The 25435-nt window shown below is 47.3% G+C and overlaps 1 protein-coding gene across 1 annotated transcript in view; it reads left to right on the forward strand.

Moving 5' to 3' along the window:
* Window positions 1-25147, forward strand: part of LOC119172487 (nuclear factor related to kappa-B-binding protein) — a 608836-nt gene extending 583689 nt beyond the window's left edge. The window contains exon 20 of the mRNA XM_075891781.1: window positions 22710-25147. Within this exon, the coding sequence (XP_075747896.1) occupies window positions 22710-22754 (45 nt within the window). The 3' untranslated portion in view covers window positions 22755-25147. The remainder of the gene's footprint in view (window positions 1-22709) is intronic.
* The last annotated feature ends 288 nt before the right edge of the window (window positions 25148-25435 follow it).

The raw sequence follows: 25435 nt of genomic DNA on the forward strand, positions 1-25435 counted from the left end.
GAGCTGTCGGCCTGGGCATCCTGGGTTCCTGCGACTGCAGCTGTTATGTCCTCGTCAGCGATGCTTGCAACGACCTGAATATTGAAGTCCGCTTCCATAAAGTCGTCGGCAGACACTTCGTGTGGAACTGCTGCCCGGAAGCGGGACAACAACTCGCAAAACGCATATGTGCTCGTCGTCGTCTTTACCGGATTCCGCAAGTTCCGCCGTCTCGAAGCCTGCCTTGTGGAAGCAGTTGACCGCTATGTCCGTCTTCACGTCTCGCCAGGAATTGAAGATCTCCGCGGGAGAAAACTTCGAGGAGGTTTCCGGCCACTGCTTCGTCATCCACTGCTGGGTTTTCTGGCTGCTGACAGCTTTGCTTTCTCCAGAATTGGTTTTGCCAATGATGTTGTAGCGCTGCTTGAATCGGCGAAGCCACCTGCTGTTGTCAGCGAAGTTTTTACATTGAGTGCAGCGGCAAACCATATGGTCTTGGCAAATAGCATCGGGCTATTCATACAGAATGTTCTCCACGCGTACTTCTAAAAATGAGGCATAGAGTGCCTTTTCTACATTCCCGTGGGCAGGAGCCCGCACATGAGAAGCTCTTAACATTCGTTGCTCCACCGCCTTTGCCTACAAGGTACTCAGTGCTTCGTGGTGTCCCGAAGTCGTTTACGACGGTCGAACATTTCTCGCCTGCCTCAACACGCTGAATAGCCTTGAACTTCATCGCAAAGTAAAGGGTCTTGTACTTCTTGACGCTGGCCATAGCTACAGCAGAAGAGCGGCTTTGCACACCACTCACGCGAAGAAAAATGCTGCACATGCAGTGGCAGGTAGGCGACTCGACTGCAGAAGCAACTAAACGTTCGCGAGGCGATGGCCACCTGCGAGGGCAACAGCAAAAGGCAGCAGCAAAAAATAAAAAGTGAAAGGAAGAGGACGACGGCTCCTTTGTACCTGCTCTCCAGGCCGACGAGTACACGGAGAATGCATGAGAGAGAGAAAGAAAAACGAGAAAAAAAAGCCATCCGCAAGTTAGAGATTGTGCAGTCCGAGCCCTCTCGCCCTTACCTTTTTTCGAGCGTTTCAGGTTTTGGCGGAGGCAGCGGAGATCGCCTGGCGCTTCCAGCTCGCGCCGCGTTTGATGTATTTCACAGTTATCAGTCATTCACAGTTATCGGCGAAGAAACGTATAGGGAACCGAAGCTCAAGTTTGTGGAACGACAACAACGCCGCGCCTGCCCCTGGCAGCGAGCTTCGGAAAACTTGAGAAGAGTCGCGGGAGAGGTTGCAGGCGAGTCAGTGTGTTTCGCTGAAACAGGAGCCCATGCAACACGCGCGCAACGTGTTCTGCTGTCGGTGCGGGAAACTTTAAGTGCTGTGCGAAGTTGGTTTTCCCCGAGGAAAAGCAGCCCCACGGAAGCATCAGTGAGGTCGGCAGCGTTGTTGTGTTGTGGGCTGCCACAACAATGCAGACAACGCCAAAATGCGCTCTCCAGGTGTCAAGCTGTATCAGTTTTCCGGCAAGTCACAGCCGCGTTCTCGAAAGATGGCGCAAGCATGACACAAGAGATGGGGAAAAAAAAAAGAACGAGGCGAGCATTTCAACTTGACTCGCAGTGGTTAAGCTTCAGCATGCTGCTTTGTGGCGTCATCAGGGGGTCATGGGCCCATGGCACGAAACATGTGACTCTGAATCTTCTCAGACATTATAATGCCATGACCGTGTAACTTTACTTTTTATTTATTTTTTAGCACACTGCAAACGTTTGCACAATACAGTACACGGCTGCTAGTGCTATATACCACATCAAAACAACAATTATATGGTTTCTATGAACGTTAACAGAGCACATCAATAGAGTATGCGGCTTCATGTCGGCGAAATGAGACTTACCTCGACGCATATACGTTGTTCACAGTACTATCATGAGGGATCCGAAAAATGCATTTCGCATTGACTCTGGCGTCCTCGTATTCCGTCGTCTGCTCCACATCATAAACTTGACTAACGAGCTTTACTCCTTTTGTTAGGTTCGCTTCTCGGAAGTGTTTCTCCAGCTCAGAGATCTTTATGAAGCTTCGCTGCAAGCATTGTGAGGTGACTCTAACGCAACGCGCGCTCTCTGCACGAGCACGTAAGCGAGCGGCAGCGCATTGGAGGAAGGGAAAACGCGCGATATACATCTTCGATTTCTACTTTTCTACCAAAGATGGTGCTGCCTGTTCAGAGTTGCAGCGCCACCAAGTGTTGCTTTGGCATCTTATACAGGAAGAGACACATGAGCTAGGTCGTTTATGTAAATCGGGAAAAGAAGGAGCCCGAGAACGAAACCTTGGGAGACACCTGACACTACTGGAACGGGACTAGAGATCGATAGCTACGAATTGCGAGCGGTTAGTTAAAAATTCCTCAATTATACTTACTATGTCGGGATGTATATTGAAAAATCTGAGTTTTATTAGGAGCCGCCTGTAAGGCACCGTTTCGAACGCTTTCAAAAATCTAAAGACATTGTGTTTGTCTGCAAATTAGCATCAGGACTGGCATGCAAATTCTGAACAAAGAGGGCTGATTAGGTTTCACAAGAGTAACCCTTATGGAACTCATGCTGTGCGGGGTAAAAGAAGTTGTTGCCGTCAAGAATATGAATGATTTGGGAAAAGATGATGTATTTCATGATTTTATAGGGCATGCTTGTTAAAGAAATGGGGCAATAGTTTAGAGGGCTGTCTTCGTTACCTGAATCGAAGACTGGAGTGAACTTCCCCATCCTCCAGTTGGCTCGTAAGCGGCTAGTGTGAAGGGACTGTCAGAATATTGGCGACAGAATCACTGAAGAAATGCATTTAGTGTTCTTAAGAATCTTGGGAATAATTCCGTCCACACCTGCCAAAGAACACAGTTTCAGTTTTTCAATGACACACATTATGCCTTCTTGGATAAATGTTTTGCACGACATAGAAGAGAGGGACACAATTCGGTAACACAGGGAATGGCATAGGGGTTTCGTGAGTTGAACATAGACAAAAAAGCAGTATTCAAGAGCTCAGTACTTTCAAAATTACCAATATTGTCGCCCACTTCACTTTTCAGTGTAATGCTGTGCGTTTCCTGTGGATTAATTATTTTCCGAAACTTCCTGGGATTATTAGTAAGTATCTTGGATAGGTCTGTGTGAAAAAAACAAGTGTTTAGTGCTGCGTAAGGTGAGCAAATATGCTTTTTCAGCCGCATAGTATTTTTCTCAATCGGGAGCGCTGTGTTTTAACTTGGCAGCCCGAAAGAGCGGTTTTTTTATTTTGAATTTTTTTCAAGGTTTTTGAGAACCATGGTTATCGGGAAGACGTGTGAAATTAATTTTTAGAAATGAACTTCCTTGCAACTTCGCTATTTTGTTTTTAAAAATTCTGCAGTTGTATTCCACCAATCTACTCGAAAGATGATCTTCAAAGTCTGGTAAAAAGCCCTGAAGCTCATTGTTGATTGCCTCGTAGTTCCCTTTATCGTACAGACTGATAGTCTTCGATTGAATTCTACTGGTCAAGGGACTGAAGTCGAAGGCTGAATGTGTAACCTTATGATCGCTGATTTCGCGCTGGTATGTAAGGTAAGATAAACTTTCAAGATGTGTTGGTAAAATCAAATCCAATATGTTCGCTGAACTATTTGTCACATGTGTTGGCTCGAACACCAGCTGTGTGAGCTTGAAGTTTAGGCAGACATTGACTAATTCTTTTGATTCTACGCATGTTACAGACAAAGCTGCCTGATCTTGCCAATCGATGTTGGGATAGTTAAAGTTGCCGAAAATTAAGACGCACGCGATAGGATGTATGAAATTGAGGTCGTTCAAAATGTTAAATTTCTGTGGAAACTTTGGGTTGCTTTTTTGAGGGCCGATAGCACACTCCAAGTGACAAAGTTTGTGTTGTAGAACGAATGAGAAGCCATAGGATTTCTAAGTCAGTCGTAATGTCGACGACTGAGCACAAGCGTAGCTTACTAGTGGCGATTAGAACACCTCTTCCATGGGCGACTTTACGATCCTTATGAAAAATGTCGAAGTTCGGGAGATCAGTCAGAATTTCGTCGTCTGTGATGTCACCAGAAAGCCACATTTTGGTGAGCATAACTATATTGCTGCTAGGTGACAAGAAAAGACTACTTATTTCCTCACGTTTTGAAAGAAAGCTGCAAACGTCAGTGTAAACTGCTGATATAGTGATATTTGCTCGGGCGTCGTTGCGGGGGCGGTGTGGCAGTTGGCGATACTGCCTGGGTTGCTATGGGATTTCTTTGACAGTTTGCGATACTTCATCAAAGGCATAACGCTTTGAGCCAAGAAACAACGTTTTGTAATTGCATGAAAAAGTGGTCAACTTGTTTCTAGCGAAGGCTCTAAGGTGTTTTCATGCAATTTGGACCGAATGTGAGAAATTGTGCCTGATTGCGTAAGTTGTACCTTTCAGTCTTTCGCCTTCTAAAAGGATCACTTCTTTAATTTTAAAAGATGTATATGTTACTATGATAGGACGCTGCAGACCAGTTCTGTAGCGGCCGAGCCAACGTGCCTTTCAATTTCCTTCATGTCACATTTTATTTTTAAGTGCTCACTGCAGAGGTTCATAATTAGGCCTTCTGATTCTTAGAAAGTTTCAGAGTGGTTAGTATCTGGAAGTCCAAAAAATAGCAGGTTGTTGCATCGCAAGCGATTTTCAGCGTCCTCGAACCGGGCCTCTAAAGTTTCAAAATGACGGTTGGTGGCAGCTGTCACTAGTTTTGATCGCACAGTTGACAGGATTTTGTAGTGCTCCTCCAACTGCACTTAGGTCACGAATAGTTTTTTTTTTTCGTAGTGTGCAGTTCCACTTTCAAGTCTTGCACTACGGATAGAAGTGCAGACTACCCAGTAGATATTTTTTACAGCGAAAGCTGTTATGGGATCAAAACTCGGGCCACACGCTGTCGTAGTTGTCTGGCGTCGCCTATGTCCCTAACCTTAACGCACGAAATTAGAAATAAAAAAGCCTGGTACCAATGACACAGTGGGGCTTCAGCTCGGGTCCGCTGCGTGCCAGCCCAGTATTCTACCACTGAGCCACGCCGGTGCTTGGAACTTGTTGGCAAACTTGGGTTAGGCAGGCTTGATTGGGGAAAGCAATCGCGTTAATACGACTTGTAAGGAGTTTTAAGACAGCGAAAGAACAACCAGTCATTTCACAATGTGAATAGTGTAACGAATGGGTCGTCCAATGCTCCAACGAATTACAAAAGCTTGTTCGTGTTCACCTATTACTGTGGTGCATCCCCACACCAGGCACAATTCCTCATTGTCATCAGCCCCTGCGTGAACCATTCGCACAAAATTTCTTGAAAGTGTTTAGCGGATACCACGCTTCTTAGAAGAAGGATGAAAAATAGCATAGTGAATTCCAGCCTACTACACAAAAGTTTTTAGTAATAATGTCATAGTGGGTATCAAGCAAGTGGGCTTGCAGCAGTTATCCAATGAGTGTTTAGAAAAAGCTCTAGAAGGACCCTGTTCTAGCTCTCTCTGTGACTGTGCTGCACTCTCCGCGCAGGCCTGGCATTTTTTTTTTATCTCAGCAAGAATTACAGCATCAGTAGGCAGCAAGAAGTACAGCATCACGCAGGGGCTGATGACAATTCCTCATTGTCATCAGCCCCTGCGTGAACCATTCGCACAAAATTTCTTGAAAGTGTTTAGCGGATACCACGCTTCTTAGAAGAAGGATGAAAAATAGCATAGTGAATTCCAGCCTACTACACAAAAGTTTTTAGTAATAATGTCATAGTGGGTATCAAGCAAGTGGGCTTGCAGCAGTTATCCAATGAGTGTTTAGAAAAAGCTCTAGAAGGCCCCTCTTCTAGCTCTCTCTGTGGCTGTGCTGCACTCTCCGCGCAGGCCTGGCATTTTTTTTTATCTCAGCAAGAATTACAGCATCAGTAGGCCCTGGATTGGCACTGTTCGTTTTCGCGCTGTTCGCCTTAAAAAATGAATCATTACCAACTTGCCCAATTTTCAATACTATTCTTTCTCAATCCTCTGTAGTTGGCTTCTGTTCGGGAGAGCATCCTGCTGGCATAAGTGATCACCTTTTCACTGTTATTCTGTCACTATACGAGTACTGCTTTAAGACCTACATTATTAGAGTCTGTGTGCAATATGGTCAGTGCATCTTCATAGAAGTGGGGGAGGACAGGAGGCATTTGCATGCGCTGATGAAGCTCGTGAAATTACCATTATTAGTCTTCGTCTCATCAAAACGGGATACTATGAGCTGCATCAATGGCCATGCAGTGCGTGAAAAATTCGCAATAAATCGGCAGTAATAGGTACATAGTCCAAAAAATGCCGAACTGATTTTTTTTATCTGATGGGATTCGGAAATTCGCTTTGGCAGTAAGCCTATCTGGATCAGGTCAGATACCTCTGCTGTTGACGATGGGACCGAGGAATTGAAATTCGTGGAAGCCAAAGTGACATTTTTTGGGCTTCACTGTAAGGCCGACCAGACGTACAGCATCAAAAACTGCTTCTAGCCTTTTTAAATGCTTTTCAAATGTCACAGAAAAAGACAATCACATCATCAAGGTACACCAGGCAGGTCTGCCACTTAAGTCCCGATAGCACTGTGTTCATTAGACGCTGAAACGTGGCTGACGTGGAACACAAATCGAAGGAGAGCCTCTGAAATTCGTAAAGTCCATCTGTTGAGACAAAGGCGGTCTTTTCACGGTCTCTCGTCCACTTCAATTTGCCAATAACCGCTTTTCAAGTCCATTGATAAAAAGTAGCGTGCGTTTCGCAACTGGTCCAGGGAGTCATCAATACGTGGCAGTGGATAAATGTCCTTCTTTGTGATCTGGTTGAGCTTCTGATAGTCGACACAGAAATGCAATCTGCTATCTTTTTTATTAATGAGTACTACTGGCGATGCTTAAGGGCTGTTGGATGGCCTAGTAATGCCCAAGCATCATTTTCACTTGTTTTTGAATTGCCACGCGCTCCTTTGATCCAAGCGATAAGGATTTTGCTGGATGGGTCTGGTGTCAGAATCTGTGATGATGCAGTGTTTCATGAGCGGTGTCTGACCAACTCTAAAGTGGAAGCAGCCAGGGAACTTGTTGATCAGCTTGATCAGGCAGTCTCGCTCGGTAGTTGATATCGTCGGACTAACATCAACAGGTATCGTTGTTGGGATAGCAGGTGGTGCTCCTACTCCACGAGATGGCAATCTTCTATTTGCCCAAGTTCATCGAAATAGGCAATGGCAGTGCCCTCCACAATGTATCGGCAATCCTTGCTGAAATCAGTTAACAATACTTCAACGCACTCATCGATGACATTGACGACACCCCTGGTGATGGAAATGCCACAAGTGAATGCTAGCTCGCTGAGGCATTCAGCAATGCCATTTTCACTTTGTAGGCTGTACGAGAGAGCAACTCCATGGCAGAAGTATGACGTCATCGATGACAATACGTAAACGAGGTCGCTAATTTTTCTCATGCTTAGGTGTGTCCGAGTTGGTAGCGAACACTAGGCTTCTGGCACGGGCGTTAATCACTGCTTCATAATCTAGCAAGAAATCCATTCCCAGAATGACCTCTACGAAATTCACGAAGAATGACAAAGGTGGCGATAAATAATGAACCAGCGATTATTAGTCGAGCCGTGCACTTTCTAATAGGTGTTATCAACTGGCCTCCGGCAGTTCTTATATTGGGCTCGTATTATGACGTCTTTACCTTCCTTAACCTGTCGACGAGTTGCTGGCTTATTATCGAAAAGTGTGAGCCGGTGTCAACAAGAGCCGTCGCTTGATGACCGTCAATTTGAATGGCGAGGTCACTGCTCATGACTTTGTGTACACTGGTAGTCGTCGTGTTTGTCACAATCGTCATTGTAGTCGTCACCTTTGGCGTCTGTGCTTGGTCGTTCGTCTGTAACAAGGGCTGTGTGATGATTGGCAACCCCACCCCTGGAGGTCGGTGCGTCTAGTTTCCCCGTTGACAAAATCTGAATAGGATGATTCGGCACAGTGCGCATGAGATTCATGCTTAGGAGAGGGCTGCCAGAAGATGAAAAAGAAGAAGTGGCATTCGAGCAATAAACCGTTACCGAGCACACGTCAGTCTCTCTGTCCTTGGCAAAGTTTGGTGCCGAAACTCGGGAAAACACTGACGTCCTACACCGAAGATGGACCACCTACGACACAGAAAAAGAATTGTTTGAGCTGCCCCTACAAGGCTCTTCACGTCCGCTACTGAATCTCTACAAGTGGTAAATCTTTTTCCCGCCTATCTGCAAGTCATCTTGGATGACCTCCAAGACAAAGACTTGACACTTGGAGATTTCAATGAAAGGATTGCTGACCTCATAATCGACGATGCTGAGTATGATAAGGAATTGACGGAAGCTTTCCAATATCACGACAAGATCAGCAACATTATGAGCCATGTCCGCTTTCTTCTTAACTCGGCTTGAAAGTCTGCAGACAGCACCGCACCTGTCATCGCTACCGAAACCGAGCCGCAAGGAGTTTCCACTCAAAAAAGTTCCCGATCGCCGCTGCTAGCTGTCCTAACGAAGTTACAAGCACCCGTTTTCTCTGGGGAACTTCGCGACTGGCAGGGCTTCTGGAAGATTTTTGAGGCCACGATTCACAGCAGTCGCGAGCTTTCAGACATCTGAAGTCGTATGTAACCGGACCAGCAAAACGTGTTAACGAAGGTGTTCGACTGGAGCATGCGGACTATACAGTAGCTGTCAAGGTGCTGCATGAGAGGTTTGGCCGTCATACAGCCCTTGTAGACGAGCACATCGACAGCTTGCTTTCCACCGCTACTGTGGACCGTTCCTCTAACACATCACAGCTGAGCGAGCTCTATGAAGAAATGCACTTTCACACCAGCTGCCTCAATAGCCACGAAGTTCAAGTGTTGGAGTATGCGGTTATACTTCAGCGTGTTTTCATGCAATCGCTGCACGAACACATCGCTGTTTTGTACCGTCAACGCATGAAGTAGGCTGAGACAAACAACGGGGCTACTCCAAAGTCACGTCAAGAAGAGTTGCGCGACGTGATGCAGTTTCTTCAGATTCAGATCGAGAGCAGAAAAGAGAGCTCTTGTTCTAAATGTGCCCACGAAAATCCAGCGCCGCGGGACACCAGAGAAGTAATCCTCACTTTCAGCCGCTGGTACCATCAGCATTAGCACTAGCCGCAGGATCTGCAACGAACGGCAATGCCTGCTGCGTACTAAGGGACTCCGTGAGCACATCGTAAATGACTGTCAGACTACCATGACAGCGGATGAGATTCGGGTGCAGCTAATTGGAAATAACTGCTGCTTGAAGTGTGCCAGAAAAGGACAGGTCGCACGACAGTGCCGCAACGCACCATGGCTCAAGTGCAAGCACTACGCGAAGCATCATCTTGTCATTCTTTGCAAGATATGGAAACTGGTAAACCACGCGGATGGTTACAGCAACGAAACGAAAAACGACGGCGTGCCACGGATCACCAGTGCAACCACAAGCAGTTCTGTGCCACCATCGCCAGCGGTTCTTATGCAAACGGCCACAGTATGGGCCTTGGGAAGACGCGATTCTGTGTTGGTTTTTATACTGCTTGGCACTGACAGCCAAAGAACATTTATACGGCTTGACTTGTCCACGAGACTGTCGCATATCTGTACATGCGCACTTGTGCGATATACTGTCACGCGGCCCATATCGCAACACCCTCGCCCACGATGTGAATAAAAGCGCTTGGCGCGCAGTGGGCCGGGGGCACTTTCCTTCGGCACTCTTGGTTATCGCTATGTTGCTGGCATGCGAATAAAGCATGTTTGAGTACTGGCGGCGTCTTCATACCCAGAAGCCCTGGAACACGACATAGTTCTTGGCGACGAGGATCTTGGGACCCTGGTGGACTGCGACAAGAAGACAAGTCAGCGAAACGATGTCGGCGCACTTGGGGCAAGTAGAACCATTCGATGACTTCAACAGATTTGGCTAGTTATGAAGAACGCCTCCAAGCATTTTTGCGTGCTAACAAAGTCTCGGAGGATCAGAAGGCTGATACCTTGATAAGCCTAGTAGGACCGAAGACGTACGCATTGTTGAAGTCGTTAACATCTCCTGAGACTCCCGCAAAGAAGTCTTTTGAAGAACTTCTAAGCTTACTGCGAAACCACTTTCTTCCTAAACTGTCCATTATCGGCGAAAGGGCCACATTTCATCGCCGCTCACAACTGCCGCAAGAGACTATTACTCAGTATGCCGCAGAGCTGTGTAGACTCGCGCAAACTTGTGAGTTTGGTACTTGTCTTGATCAAGCGTTAAGGGACAGATTTGTTTGTGGCTTGCGCCGGGCTGACATACAACGAAGTTTATTTGCAGAAGACAATCAGTTAAAGCTTCAGACAGCAGTTGATTGTGCGATAGCCATTGAAGCTGCGATTCAAAGCGCATCTGCTACGCGCTCAACAGCACAGCTAGAATTTCAAGTGCACAAAGTTAAAAGCACTGGGGAAGCTTCTACCTCATGTTATCGCTGCGGATCGGTGAAACACACCGCCAGCTCTTGTCCGTATGCGAATGCCAAATGTTTTCATTGCAACAAAAAGGGCCACATCAAGAATGCTTGCCGGAGCAAACAGCTAAAAGAATTGAAAAGTAAAAATAAACGGCATGTTAGTACCTTGAAACTGCCACGAAACAATTTGAAGAGTGTAAAACCTGCTGCAGAGGCAAGACAAAAACCAATCATGGTCGAGGTCGCTATTGACGGCGTACCAGTGAACATGGAACTCGATACAGGGGCTGCTGTATCCGTGATGTCTGTCTCACAGTTCCGTTCTCTTTTTCCCAGAGCTCATTTGCGCAGGACAAGTCTCACCTTGAGAACCTACACAAATGTACCCGTGAAGCCCTGCGGAATAGTATTTGTTGCAGTCCAGTACAACGCGCAGCGCCAACAGTTGCCTTTGTACGTGCTCCGCCAGGACGGCCAGCCGCTGTTGGGGCGCAGTTGGCTACAACACCTCAAGCTGGACTGGACGCAAATACAAGGTCATCACCACATGCAGGTGGGAAACACAAATGGCTTTGACAGATCGCCTAAACTAGAGTCCTTGCTGAACCGCTATCAGGACCTGTTCAAGGACGAACTCGGCACAGTAAAGGGAGAAAAGGCTACCCTTTTCTTAAGGGGTGACGCGAAGCCAAGATTTTTCAAAGCCAGAAGCGTGCCTTTCGCGTTAAGAGCTACTGTCGAGCAGGAATTGTCGAAGCTCCAAGAGCTAGGGATAATTACACCCGTAACCACAAGCCCGTACGCAACGCCTGTCGTGCCAGTTGTTAAACGCGATGGTTCAGTCAGACTGTGCAGTGATTACAAAGTCACGCTAAACCCGATACTGGACATCGAAAGGTATCCGCTACAGAAAGTGGACGAGCTATTTGCCGCGCTGGCAGGCGGACAACATTTTTCAAAGATTGACCTAAGCAGAGCGTATCAGCAGGTCGAAATGGACGACGAATCCAAACAATACCTTACGCTGAACACGCGCAAGGGTCTGTTTCTGGTCAACCGCCTACCGTTTGGCATTTCATCAGCTCCCGCAATATTTCAGCATATTATGGATAACGCGCTGAAAGGACTAAACGGCGTAACTTGTTATATCGATGACATACTGATCACGGGCCACACAGAAGCAGAACACTTGCTCAACCTGGAAGCTGTGCTGAAGAGGCTATCAGAACGCAGATTTCGCGTCAAATTTTCGAAATGCGATTTTTTTGGCAATGAACTGCAGTACTTGGGTCATGTCATCACAAAAGACGGTGTTTGCGCGACGGATGAAAAGTTGGTCGCAATTGCAAATGCACCAGCTCCAACAGACAAACCGCAGCTGCAGTCAGTGTTAGGACTCATAAATTACTATGGAAAGTTTGTTCCGAATCTGTCATTCATACTCTTTCCTTTGAACAAGCTCTTGAGTAAGGACGAACCTTGGCAGTGGAGCGCCGCTTGTCAAAGTGCGTTTGCGCAAGTAAAAAAACTGCTGTCGTCAAAGCCTATTTGATTCACTATGATCCCAGTTTGCCATTGGAGTTGTCATGCGATGCTTCTTCCTACGGAATAGGCGCAGTTTTGTCACACGTTTTTCAAGGCCAAGTTCATCCAATAGCCAATGCTTCAAGAACGTTAACAAAAGCAGAACAAGGTTACAGTCAATTAGAGAAAGAAACATTAGCGCTTTTTTTTGGAGTCAAGGAGTTTTATTACTACGTTTACGCACGGAAGTTTGTGTTGCTCATAGATCACAAGCCACTTGGGACGATCTTTGGCCCGAAAACAGGCATTCCTGCTATCGCAGCTGCCAGACTGCTACGCTGGGCAGTCACGCTTTCTGCATATTTTTTTTCGTTGCAGTATCGCCCTTCAGCGCAGAAGGTGGACGCTGATTGCTTATCGCGTCTTCCAATCCAGCAACCGGGAACAGACAAGGCAAAAGAAAATTTTCTGGTTTTGCGTTTGGACAGCATGCCCGTCTGCAGTAAGCAGATCACAGAGGATACTGCACGGGATCCAGTGTTCCGTCAAGTAGTGCAGTACATCTTGTCAGGCTGGCCTGCTGACGTATCTGTGAACCTGAAACCTTTTTTCTGCAGGAAACTAGAGCTTTCCTTATATCAAGGTTGTGTCATGCTGCGAATGCGTGTGGTGGTACCAGAAAAATTCTGCAAATTTGTCCTAGATGAATTACATGAGGGGCATCTGGGAGTGTTGCGCACAAAAGAGCTTGCAAGAAGCTATGTGTGGTGGCCAAATATCGATCATGACATAGAGATATGTGTCGGCTCTTGTCACGCGTGCGCAGAGACGTGCAGTTTGCCAGTGAAAGCGCCGCTCCATTCATGGTCCTGGCCGACGCGTCCTAGGCATCGCCTACACATGGACTTTGCAGGTCCAATAAAAGGTATATCATACTTAGTAGTAGTTGATGCCCATTCCAAGTGGCCAGAAGTATGCTCCATGACCACCACTGCTTCAGAGGCAACCACTGCTTGCATTCATGAACTTTTCTGCAGATTTGGATTTCCAGAAACACTCGTGTCTGACAACGGAAGCCAGTTCATTTCTTCAAAGTTCTAAGCCTACGTCAAGCACAGGGGCATCCGGCACGTAAGAATCGCACCGTATCACCCAAGTAGCAACTGACTGGCTGAACGTTTTGTTCAGACTTTGAAGTCAGCGCTCCGCAAGACCAGTCCGAGGAGCGCCAGTGAGGAGTTAGCCGACTTCCTTCTGGCGTATCGTAATACGCCTCATGCTACGACAGGGGAGGCCCCTTCCACTTTGCTCCTGGGGAGACGCCTGCGGATCAGACTAGACCTGTTACGACCAGCGGTCGAGAACAGAGTGCGCCAGCGCCAGTTCAACCAGACAAGGCGTGGCGTCACCCATGTCGCAACAACGTCATCGCTGTTGGTGATGCCGTTCGTGTGTGCAATGTCCGATCGGGACCAAAGTAGCTGTGTGCAACAGTTCTTGCCCGTACGGGACCAGTGTCATATCGGTTAAGTGTAGTGATTCCTCGTGGTGTGTTCCAGTGGGTGCGTCACCAAAATCACATCCGCAACGATAACACCGGCATCGCCACGGAGTTCGAACTACCCTTCAGTGAAAGGCAGCAAAAAGTTGCCACACAGGTCCCGACCTACGACATCACATGACGTCGACAGCTCGCTCACCGCACAAAGTGAACCGGCGGACACTGCAAACGCTCTTAGCGAACGTTGCTACCCGCAGAGACAACGTCGCCCACCTGATCGCTTTGTGCCGTAAACTTCTTGGACAATGCTTGGGGATCCAAATAAGTGTGGGGGGATGTCGCATATCTGTACACGCGCGCTTGTGCGATACACTGTCACGCGGCCCATATCGTAACACCCTCGCCCACGATGTGAATAAAAGCGCTTGGCGCGCGGTGGGCCGGGGGCACTTTCCTTCGGCACTTTTGGTTATCGCTATGTTGCTGGCATGCGAATAAAGCATGTTTGAGTACTGGCGGCGTCTTCATACCCGGAAGCCCTGGAACACGACAGAGACTTAGTCTCCTTTCCGTCAGCACAGAAGACCTGTCTCTGCTAACATTTGGTAATTCCAAACATTTCTCCCGCCTACCGATACCGAACCGTGCAACTCAAGCTGCAGAGTTGTTTCGATGCACGCGAAATCACGGTGGATGCTGTGGAAGTTCCAGAAGTCTGCACCATGAACATGCCAACTCTCGGGCAAGGTCTGCTGATGCATTTGCGCGACTTCAAGATGCTTGTAGCCAATGAACAGTGGCCAGGAGATCAACCGACCTAAACCATCAGTGTCATAATTGAATCGGACAACTATTGGTGTATAGTGACGGGGACATTGGAACACCTGAGTAACGACCTATGTGTTGTTGAGACTATCTTTGGTTGGCTGGGGCGAGGCATCTACCACACAGACACGGCTAATGACGTGCTTCAGGGGAACTACAGCACCTCAGCTCTATTCATGTCGTGTGAGTGCCATAGCCAAGCCACGTCGTGCATGACTTATTCAACAGAGATGTGGTGACTCGTTGCCGTAGGTAACCTCCTAAAGCTCCAACGAGGTGACTCATTGCCGTAGGCTAACCTCCGACCCTCCTAAAGCAGCCAGCGTTTGTGACCAAGAATAAGTGAGTCTGTTCAGACAGTACGTGCACAAGGATGCTAGTCGGTATGTGGTTCCACTTATGATTAAGTACCATAAAAAACTGGCCAACAAAAACTGAAGTGTCGCGGAGAACTGACTAAAGCGCCGAATTCAGCGCTTCGAAGGACAGCCGAACTTGTTGGATGAATATGACCACATCATCCGTGAATATTTTACCAAAGGTCACGCCGAACGTGTCGACACTTCTGCAGAGCCAGGATCAACCGTTTATTACCTTCCGCACAACGCCATTGTCCGCCGAGAGTCTATCACTGCAAAGCTCCGTGTAGTGTACGACGCTTCTTCGCACGAACGTGGAGAGTCATCCCTCAATGATATCTTAGACAATGGGGTCAAACTTGGTGCTGAGCTCTTACAACTCCTGGTACAGACTGAACCAAATCATTTTAACAGCAGACATCTGGAAGGCTTTCCTACAAATTGCCATCCGTGAAGAACAGCGTGACGCCCTCCACTTTTTATGAGTCAACTGAATCAAAGACGAAGAGGGGATACCACTATTCATAGACCAATGGCGCATGACTCGTGTGCCCTTTGGAGCATCCTCAAGCCCATTCCTCCTGGCTGCTACATTGCAGCATCGCATCGGAAACTGAAAGAAGATGGAGCCAGTAATAGCTACGCATCTTGTGGGGTCTCGAATCGGCGAGCGCCACGCTCTGCTCTTGGAGTGAACGGACACAGTCGACGCGGTCGGTACAGCAAAACACACATACATTTATTTAACTAATTTATAACGACGATATCATCCGCCGAATCATACAGCAATCGTGATCAACCTACTAAGACATCCTTACACACAATTTCCATACACTCCAAAACATGACAAACACACTAACACACCCAAGGCGACGTTGCCAACACTTGACTTAACTCGCGGGCCCCTGACGCGCAGGCCCGCGGTGCCCCGCGCCGAGGACCCACGCTAGAGACAACCGTTCGCGGCAACCGCCATGCGCAGAAGAGACTCGCTTAACTCTCGCCCGCCACCAAGGCTTGCTTTCCGCCAGGGGTCACCACCAACGCTACCACTGTCACAACCATGATGACGATGACAGTGGTAATGAATGCCACCTACCACCCGGCAGTTGTAACCCAAAATGCGGCTTTTGGGCGAGACACGTGGGCCACACGGCGCAAACAACTTTACAGGGGGTGTCAGCACCCCCAAAGTCTACAGAATGCATTCTTTGTCGACGACCTCGTCATAGGAGCTTCCACCGACGAAGAAGCTTTCGAAATCTATCGTGCTGCACTGACTATTTCAGCTGATGCAGGTATGGAGCTGAGAAAGTGTTGCTCCAATTCGAGCCTTCTTTATCGACAATTCCTCAAGGACAACAACTCCATCGACAACATTGTAGAAGCCACAGAAAGAACAAAGTTGCTCGGCTTAGTATGGAACTGAAATGATGACAACATTGTGATCAGCCCCAATGCCGTTTCTGCATACCTCTATGCACATTCGACCACAAAACGCATCATTCTACAGTCATCTGCTAGACTTGGCGATCCATTAGGGCTCATGGCTCTGTTCGCCATTCGAGCGAAATTAACGTTCCAACAAGGGTGGTGACTGAACTCACCGTGGGAGGATCCATTACCAAAAGACATGCAGTCGCAGTGGGAAAGTTGGACTTTCGAATCACTGACGCTCTCCTCACTCAACATCCCCCGCTGCGCCGTTTGTTCAACTTCCCGGGAAGTGACGCCTTTTGAACTGCAATTGTTCTGTGATGCAAGTCCTCTGACATACGACGTTCCTGTGTACACGCGTTACAAGACCAAAGGGGAAATGTTCAAGGTTCAGCTGCTCATGAACAAGAGCAGGGTAGCACTGCTCAAGGCAACTATGCTGCCACGGTCTAGAGTTACTTGTATGCATGTTGGCTTCCAGGCCGTAGAACTACTTACAAAAAATTGAAGAAAAAGCAAAGTGCCGCAGTTTTTTTCTGGAGCGACTCGTCAATAACCATTTAATAGATTGCGGCTGACACTAAACAATGGGAGACTTTCGTGAGAAACCGTCTTCTCTAAATACAACGGCTCACTTCTGGATATTTTTGGAGGCACTGTGCAAGCAATGACGATCCAGCGGATTTGCTCTCATGTGGAGTGGTAGCCGAGGCATTGACATGCAAGCCACTGTGGTGGACCGGTTTTTTGAGGTCGCAGCATCATTCGCAATGGCCTTCGAAGATTTCGTTCACTACATATGACGCTACTCCTATTGAGATCATTGATATGACATGAGCATGCCCCACTGCCTTGGTGATGCCCTCTACGCGCACCTGTGAGCCTATGCTTGAAGTTTGAAAGCATGAACGTCGTGATTACTCCAGGTTACTGCCTGGATCATAAGATTCTGCCACTACGCCTCAACAAAGCAGCTATCTTTAACGGGACCACTGACAGCTTCAGAGTTGAGCGAGGCAAAAATTTATTGGTTGAAGTTAGTCTAATACACTGCATTTTCAAGCGATATTATGGCCTTGGAAAAAGGATTACGAGTTCCAAAGTTCTCTTGTGTGCTGGCTATGCAACCGTTTTTCGGCCAGCACCAACTAGTTCCTGTAGGAGGCAGGCTTCAGCAGATGGACGACATAGGATCTGAAGCATCTGATCTTGCTTCCTGCTGACCACCAATTCACTTATCTCTCGGTTGGCGCAGTGCACAGACGACTGCTGCACGGTGAAATTCCTATCACCCTCATAGACCTTCGAGGCCGTTTCTGGATAATCGAAGGGTGCCGTACAGTGAAGAGCATTTTAAAAGTGTGCTTACCCTGCCTGCGACGCTGCCTACTTACAGAATCTGCCCCAGGAACACCCCTGCCAAAGGAAAGAATTACTGAAGCAACACCTTTTGAAGTGATGGGAATCGATTCCTGTGGGCCACTGTATTGCCGTGATGAATTAGTCTCGTCAAGAAAGGTGTACATCGTTGTCTTTTCTTGCACGGTGACCAGTGTAGTACACCTAGAAATGACAACCGATTTGACCGCGCGAACATTTGTACTCATATTGAAGCGCCTCGCAGCATGACGGAGAATACCTGCAATCGTATACTCGGACAATGCGAAAGCCTGTCATTTCACTGCCAAGCATCTGTGCTCACTCATCGAAAACGACGTTCAAGACTATGGCAGTGCTCACAGAATCCAGTGGCGCTTCATAGTTGAATGTGCACTGTGGTGGGGTGGCTTTTAAGAACACGTCATTCACACTATTAAAGAAGCACTCAAGCGTTTCCTCGGACGCAGCAGCTTGCGTTACAACGAGCTGCTCACCGTGCTAGAGTAAATCGAACCGGCAGTTAACTGCCGTCTGCTCACGTACTTAGAGGATAACGTCACATCAACAGAAGCTCTGAAAGCATATCACTTCTTAGTCGGCAAGGGTCTCGTCACCCAGCCTACGGAAGATTCTTGCCCTCAATGCAACCCCGTCTGATCTGCGACGAAGAGTGTGGTACTAAGAATAGCTACTTTTCAACCTGTGGAAGTGGTGGAAAAATGAATATATTTTGTTCCTACGCACTGCTCACCACAGGAAGCCGACGTCGTTATCCAAAGTAAAGCCCGATGGTCTCGTGTTGATAGAAAATTTTAATATTCCGCTTATAACATGGAAGATGGGTCATGTCGTTAGGGCATTCCCAGCTAAAGACGGTACTGCGCATTTCTTTCTGCTACGAATGTCAGACGGTCAGCAAATCCGGCGGCTTGTGCAGCGACTTTACCTTCTGGAGGCGCACTTAAGTTACGTGGCTGCGAGAATTTGATAAAAACTAAATAGGACGATGTGGCACAGTGCGCAGGCGACGCGTTTTTATGGGAGGGCCGCCAGAAGAGAAGTTGCATTTGAGCAAGAAACCATTACCGAGCGCACGTCAGTCACTCTGTCCTCTACACCCATTGTGGGCTAGGGGACCGGCCATTAGTGACGTTGGCAAAACTGCGATGATTTGGTACACTGTACCGTACCAAAGATGGAGACAGTGAACGAGGCGTGGTTGGATCTTGTGGTGAACTATTCGGGGGAGCGTCATTGTATGCATGCCGAGCGTCATATGTAGCATCGCCGTTGTATGTACGTCGACTGTTGTCAATAGTGTAATCTGGCTGAGGAGGAAATTTTCAATGTTGGGCGTCACGATAGCAGCAAACTCGGTAGACATGCTCTGCTTCGCCACAGTGAATGCACACCGGCCAACAATCAGCGGTGCGCCACAAATTGGTTTCCCCGTGCTGGTAGTTCAGCGGGGGTTTTCCGTTGAACCACGGTGCCCTGTTCGGCAATCGACCGTAAGGCATTCTTCGGGTCAGCGAGACTGGTGCAGGTAGCGGCGATAGAATCGGCTGCATATGAAGAGTAGGTGGTAGAAGAGTCACTGGAGACGTCGTCGTCAGAGGAGAGACAACAGAACATCAGACATCATCAGCATAAGTAAGGTACCATTGCACGTCGCCATAGCCCGGTGAACAAATAGCTTGACGCACCTCTTCTCAGACAACATCAGCAACAAACGACAACGCCGGCTTCGGTTCTAGTGATGGAATTAAACCCAGCTGACGAAGCTCCTCTCGCAGAATCTTTCGGATCACTTCACTTAGAGGCTTGTCGTTTCCGCAGAGGCTTGTCGCAGCCATAACGGAGGTATTCGCGATGGATTTAACCATGTTGTCATGCTAACGGTATCATTGCTGTAGGGCCTGTTTAATTGCAGTGGTCTCTTCGGTAAAGTCAGCCACTGTTGTTAGTGAATTTTTCACCAGCCCAGCTAACAGTTGCTCCTTCACTTCTCAGGGCATGAGATACCGCAGCTTTCTGTCTTCTGGCATCTCGGTTTCTGCCCGGTGGAAAAGGCGAGCCATATGCTCAGCAAACATAGCAATGCTCTCGTTTGGTTTCTGGATGCGAGCTTCTAAGAGACGTTCCATATTCTTCTTTCTGTCAACATGTGTTGAGCAGATGGGTGCGGAAATTGTCCCATGCAGCCAAGCTTCATTCCCGTTTTACGTACCACATCTGGGCGTTGTCCTTTAGATAGAAGTAGACGCTTGAAAGCTTGTCTTCTGGGGTGGCCCACTGTTTGTACTTGACACACCGTTCGAACTGGTCCAGCCAGTCTTGGGCATCTTTATAGGCTTCAGCATGGAAGCAGCCGAGAATACTATGATTCTGCAGTGTCAAGCGGTGCGATGGAGCTGCAGTGGCTATGGTCGTTGGAAGACAATTGGGGGAACCTTCTGGCAGGGAATTAAGCTCGGGCACTAGGCCAAGTAGACGTCGACTGATATGGTGCACCAACGTTCAATGATTAAGCGGAGGACGACCAATAAAGAAACTTTGTCAAACTCTGCAAAAAGGCAGCCACGTCTTCTTCGTCTTTGGCCAAGTGTGTTCGTGTTGCTTCTTTGTCCTCGCCACTGGCACATACACGAAGCAATATTGTCATAAACAGCACATTGGCAAAGCAGGAAAGCCTGTCAATGTTAGATTAAACGGTCATCATGCAGACATAACAAAGAAATAAGCGAAAGCACAGCATTTAAATGTAACAGGAAACAACTTCGACGATCTCAAGCTCTACATACTTCTGTCAGAGTTGTGGTCCACAAGAGCCAGACAATATAAAGAGTTGTACTTTATTTACAAGTTCAACACACTCCAGCCAGTAGGTATAAACGTTTCTAAAGGGGCTCTTGAATTTATTTGGCATGGACAAAGAAAACCACTGTGAGTTGAGCCCTCCCTCTAGAATTTCAAACCTGCCATTGTTAACTTCTGACAATTGGGACTCATGTGCACCCCCCCCCGCGTCCCCATCTTTTTCTTTTTCACTCATACAATTTCTCACAGCAGCCCCCTCCTTTGTTAGGATGCAGAAGAGGGAATAAATGGCAATTTCCGCGATAGTTGTGGACTAGAAGTTTAAACTGTCAAATTTAGCGAAATATTATCGTCAACCGAGCAACAGTGAGCGTTGGCTACAAAAAGGACGCGGACGCATCCGTATCCAACGTAGTTCGATCATGATCATGTAATTCACTTCATTCATGGGGCTTGCTAGTGCTTGTCTCATGGCTGTTGTTGTCATGATTTCCATGCAGAAGTGGTGGCACCAACATGTGTAACTGTGAATTATCTAGCAATGTAGTGAAACCTCGGTAATTTGTACCCGTTGAGAGCGTGGCATGATCATGAACAGAAGCGCACAGAAACGCCATCGTCACCAATAGGCAAATACAGTAACAGCAGTTATTGCCCAAAATACCATGAAAAAGTCTTTTCCTTTTTTTCACCTAAGTGCAGAAAAGATACTGAGCTGGCACTCACGCACAAACATTTGATAGCACACACTGGTGAACCAGCATAGAGATAGCGATTGAGATAGCAATTGGGATAGTGACAGAATGGATTCGCTTTCCACGATACATATGTGCACTTCTTTACCGCAATCTGATACCAAGTGACCACTGACAGTTTCATAGAAACACGGAGTAGTTGCGTGGACTCGATCATCTCCTGGTTAGTTGCGTGCAGCGCGGCGCCCAAGCTGTTGCTGCCGGGCGGCTCGCTGTAGCGTGCGAGCGGATTGGCCCAGTGGGGATGAGGTCATTGCTCGCTCCAGATCGAGCACACATGAGCAGAGTTTAATTAGCGGCGGCATAACAAACTTCCCCCAAAGAAAGTGCGCCGTAAATATCTAGTCTTCAGAGATCAGCATCGCTTATTCCTTGTTTTCTCAGAGTTATTTCTATGTCAGCTATGATGTTTAATTATGAGAGCACAGACGTGTGCACACACACACACACATTTGTGGGTAGTAAGTCTGATCAGCTGCCCCGCCGCGGTGGTCTAGTGACTATGGTACTCCGCTGCTGACCCACAGGTCACGGGATCCCGGCTGCGGCGGCTGCATTTCTGATGGAGGCGGAAATGCTGTAGGCCCGTGTGCTCAGATTTGGGTGCAAGTTTAAGAACCCCAGGTGGTCATAATTTCCGGAGCCCTCCACTACAGCGTCTCTCATAATCATATGGTGGTTTGGGGACATTAAGCCCCACATATCAATCAAGTCTGATCAGCTCAAAAATCATTGAAATTTTTTACCAGAAATGATTTCGATAGGCAATGTGTTTAACTGAAAAACTAACTTGCATTACTCGGAAACACTTTTCTTGGTGCTCCAAGCCTGCTCCAAAACAGCATTATTCCTGCTCCAAAACACTGAAGTCCACTTCCGCCCCTGGAAAGACAAGTACGCTTGTCGAAACATCAGCTCGAGCATACAGCTCCTGTTTATAGATTTTTTCATCGCAAGCTTCCCCTTCCTGCCGATGCATCATAAAGAAGTTCATTATTAGGCTGATGAGCCAATTTTATTGTGTGTTTTATTAAAAATACAAACCACCAAAAGTTTGTTTCATATGGGCATTGCAATATTTTTCGAAAAATAGGTCATTGAAACAAGGTGTACAATTGCACACAACATGAATCGCAGCATGTTATTCATGCTTAGAATAGTGTACACACTGTTTCACTCACTCTATTTTATCATTTTCACCGCTTAACCCTGCTCAGCAACAGTGCCTGCCAGGTCCTACAGTGTCCAACCAAGTCTTGGCCATGACTTGCTTGATTTGCATAGCATCCCTTTTGCAGCCATCCCCACACTGCTTGTAATTATGGCAGAGTCGTGCCACCAGATTGATTACTTTTAAGGTAGTTGTCAACAAAGTGTGAACATGACAGATGATTGACTATTGGTAACCATCAGTAAGCCATAAGCTCTGTCATTTCTCACAGCAACTTGTAATACTTTAAATTGCAATGTTCAGAAAACTGAACTGAACTGAATAACATGTGAATAGTTGAGATGTTGTACATATCAAACTTTCTTTGTGTCTTGCAGGTGCAACAAGCTAGTGAAGGAAAGCCCCGGCCTGACTCATCATGATGTACCTCTACTCTTTTATGTTGTGGTTATTGCCTGTGGTCTGCTCAGATTGGTTCAACAAGTTGGCTTAAGCCACACAGGAGTGCAACAGCTGATTCAATTTCTCCATTGTGCACCAAACTAGTTTGCCTGTGCCATCAGGCGCCGAACCGCCCTTGTTGTGGCAAACTCGTTTATAAGCGCTGTACTGCACCGAAGCACCCAAAGTTAGCTGCAAAGTGCTACAACCATGAAGCCCTGTGCCCGAAAATGTGGCTGAAACATTGTGTTTCTTTGAAACAGTTTCCTTGGGCAGTGAAGTTTGTTTCTAAAAGCGCAGTCGCTAGTGCTGGCGTGCGTGCTGTCTTGACAATCATCAGCGCAAATGCCTCCTGAATTATTCTACGTGCTGTGCTCGCAATACGAAACGACTGTGTGAAAAGAGCATGTCTCCCTGGCGCGACTGTATTCTCAAAAACCGGCATTCTATTAGAGTTGCATGATATTAGATGCAAAGAAGCTAGCTGCCAGCCTGAGCTTGTATAACCGTAGAATTTGTTGCTATAACATTCATTGCTTCATCCTTACGGTGAAACTGGTTTTTTATAACTTGATGGCAGCGTTCAGAAAACGAAAAAAAAAGATGATGGTTACAGTGCTGAGAATAAGGGGGGGGGGGGGGGGGTAGTTTCTGAAACAGCCTAGCAAGGACAGGTTCATAGGGCTGCTTATGAGCGCATGTGCATATATTCTCATTTATGTCACCGCTTTGCTCAGTTATGCAGCGCTTATCAAGTTGATGCTCGCACGTTCAGGTTTTAAACAATGCGCGGTTGTAGTAGCTTAAAAAGTGACATTTTCACTGCAAGGGCGAAGCAATGAATGCAAATGAAATAAATTGAAATATACTAAGTGGTGCTGGCAGCTTAGATCTACAAAATGCTGCTATAAGAGAATATGGCCACTTCATGGAGAGCAACACTTTTCGCACTATCTCTTTGCAAAGTGTATGAAGCGTGTATGGAAGCTGCCCGCTGATGGCTGCTGAGCAAGTGCGCATGCCAGGGATCGCGATCGCGCCCTCAGATGCAAAGTTAACAGTTTCTGCTTGTTCAACCTAATTCAAGACCTCCAGGGTGTTCCCTCTGTACTTCGATGACAGGCCTCCCAAGCGGAGTGATCTTATCTTATGAGTCAGGCTTCGGGCCTGGCGTGAGCCCTTGGAGCAACAGAGATAGGCCGGGTCTACTGATATCTGCTTCAGTTGCGTTCATCGTCCCCATTTGCACACTTTTACCCACGGGTAGAACATGCGGTATGCGGGAGGGGTAGGTTATCAATTTGAACTTTATGCGGTACATGACGGTGACAACACAAAACCCGTCAAGAGACGTATAGTTGTCTTTCATTTATAATATCGTAACTAATTTCTATTGCAATAATAATGCCATTGCACGATTAAGCTTGGTGGGAAAAATGCAGCATTAGGCAAATGTTGCTTCACAAGTGCTGTGTAACAGGGCTACATCTCAGAGTGTTCTCTCAGTTACGCGTGTGCTCGGAAAGGCCATTCTGGCTTCTACAAGCCTGCTCCAAAACATATTTCTGGATGCTCCAAGCCTGCTACAAAACGCACTCTTGCTCAGGACTGCTCTAAGACTCATGTACTCTGTTCCACCCCTGTGGTCACATTGCAACATTGGTTTTTTACAGTAAAGCTCTTCTTCATCAATACTTTTCTCATGCCGGAAATGCGGTATGGTGAAAGTTAGGCCTGGCAGAAATGGCATTGCCTGGCCGGAGAGGGGTAGAGCTCGGCAGAAAGCTTGTCAGATCCTGGCTGTTTGCAAGAAGTAGGTCAACGAGGGGCTCAATGAACTAGTACTGAAGGTGGGGTCTACCCTTCCAGAATGGCCAAGACTGCTTGTACTCCTGGCAAAGAAGTCGCCCAACATGAGCTGATGCGGGAACAGGCATGTCATTACTGAGCCGACTCCAGCCGTAAAAGCACGAACTAAGCCGTATAGTCATCACACGACAGCTTTCATGAAGTGGAGATGGCTGGATTTTTTTTTATTGGTTTCAAAAGTTGTTGCAGAGAACCACAATGGTATAAAACATTACGTTGGGCCTAGTTGGTACACAACCTTTAAATCGAAAGCTGTTGTTAGCCAGCACCAGTGCTGGCAGGTACAGAAGTGCACTTATTCTGAGTATTCAACGCATTCGTGCTGTGCTAGAAGCAGGTGTGTTGCATGCCTGCTGCATCTTGTGGCTTTCTGTGGGTGAGAGCATAATTAAAATGCTTAAGATGTGGAAATGCTGGTTTCACAGCAAATCAGTCACAGGACCATCACTACGATTCCAGCTGCTTTTTTTGTGACTAAAAGAATAAATCACGAATGGCACATGAACATTATATAGCTGTGGACGTGAGCAAGATTAGCTCCAATATATGCAATGCATCTCTTGTACTTTGAGCAGTGCAATTTCGATTCATGTGGCATTCCCTCTGGATACTGCTCACATTCTTGCCTAGATGGAACACCAGGTGATGAAGTCGGAGAGCTGATTATTGTGACAGCCGTGCAATAGGCAGCAGCCAGAACGGCTGTGGCATTCAATGTCTCCACTACAAGCAGGGGGTCACTACAACATCACCCTGGTGGTACACAGCAGTCCCTTCCCCACTTCAGAGGAAG

This window comes from Rhipicephalus microplus, chromosome 4, assembly GCF_043290135.1.
Source record: "Rhipicephalus microplus isolate Deutch F79 chromosome 4, USDA_Rmic, whole genome shotgun sequence".
In the NCBI taxonomy this organism is placed as follows: Eukaryota; Metazoa; Arthropoda; class Arachnida; order Ixodida; family Ixodidae; genus Rhipicephalus; species Rhipicephalus microplus.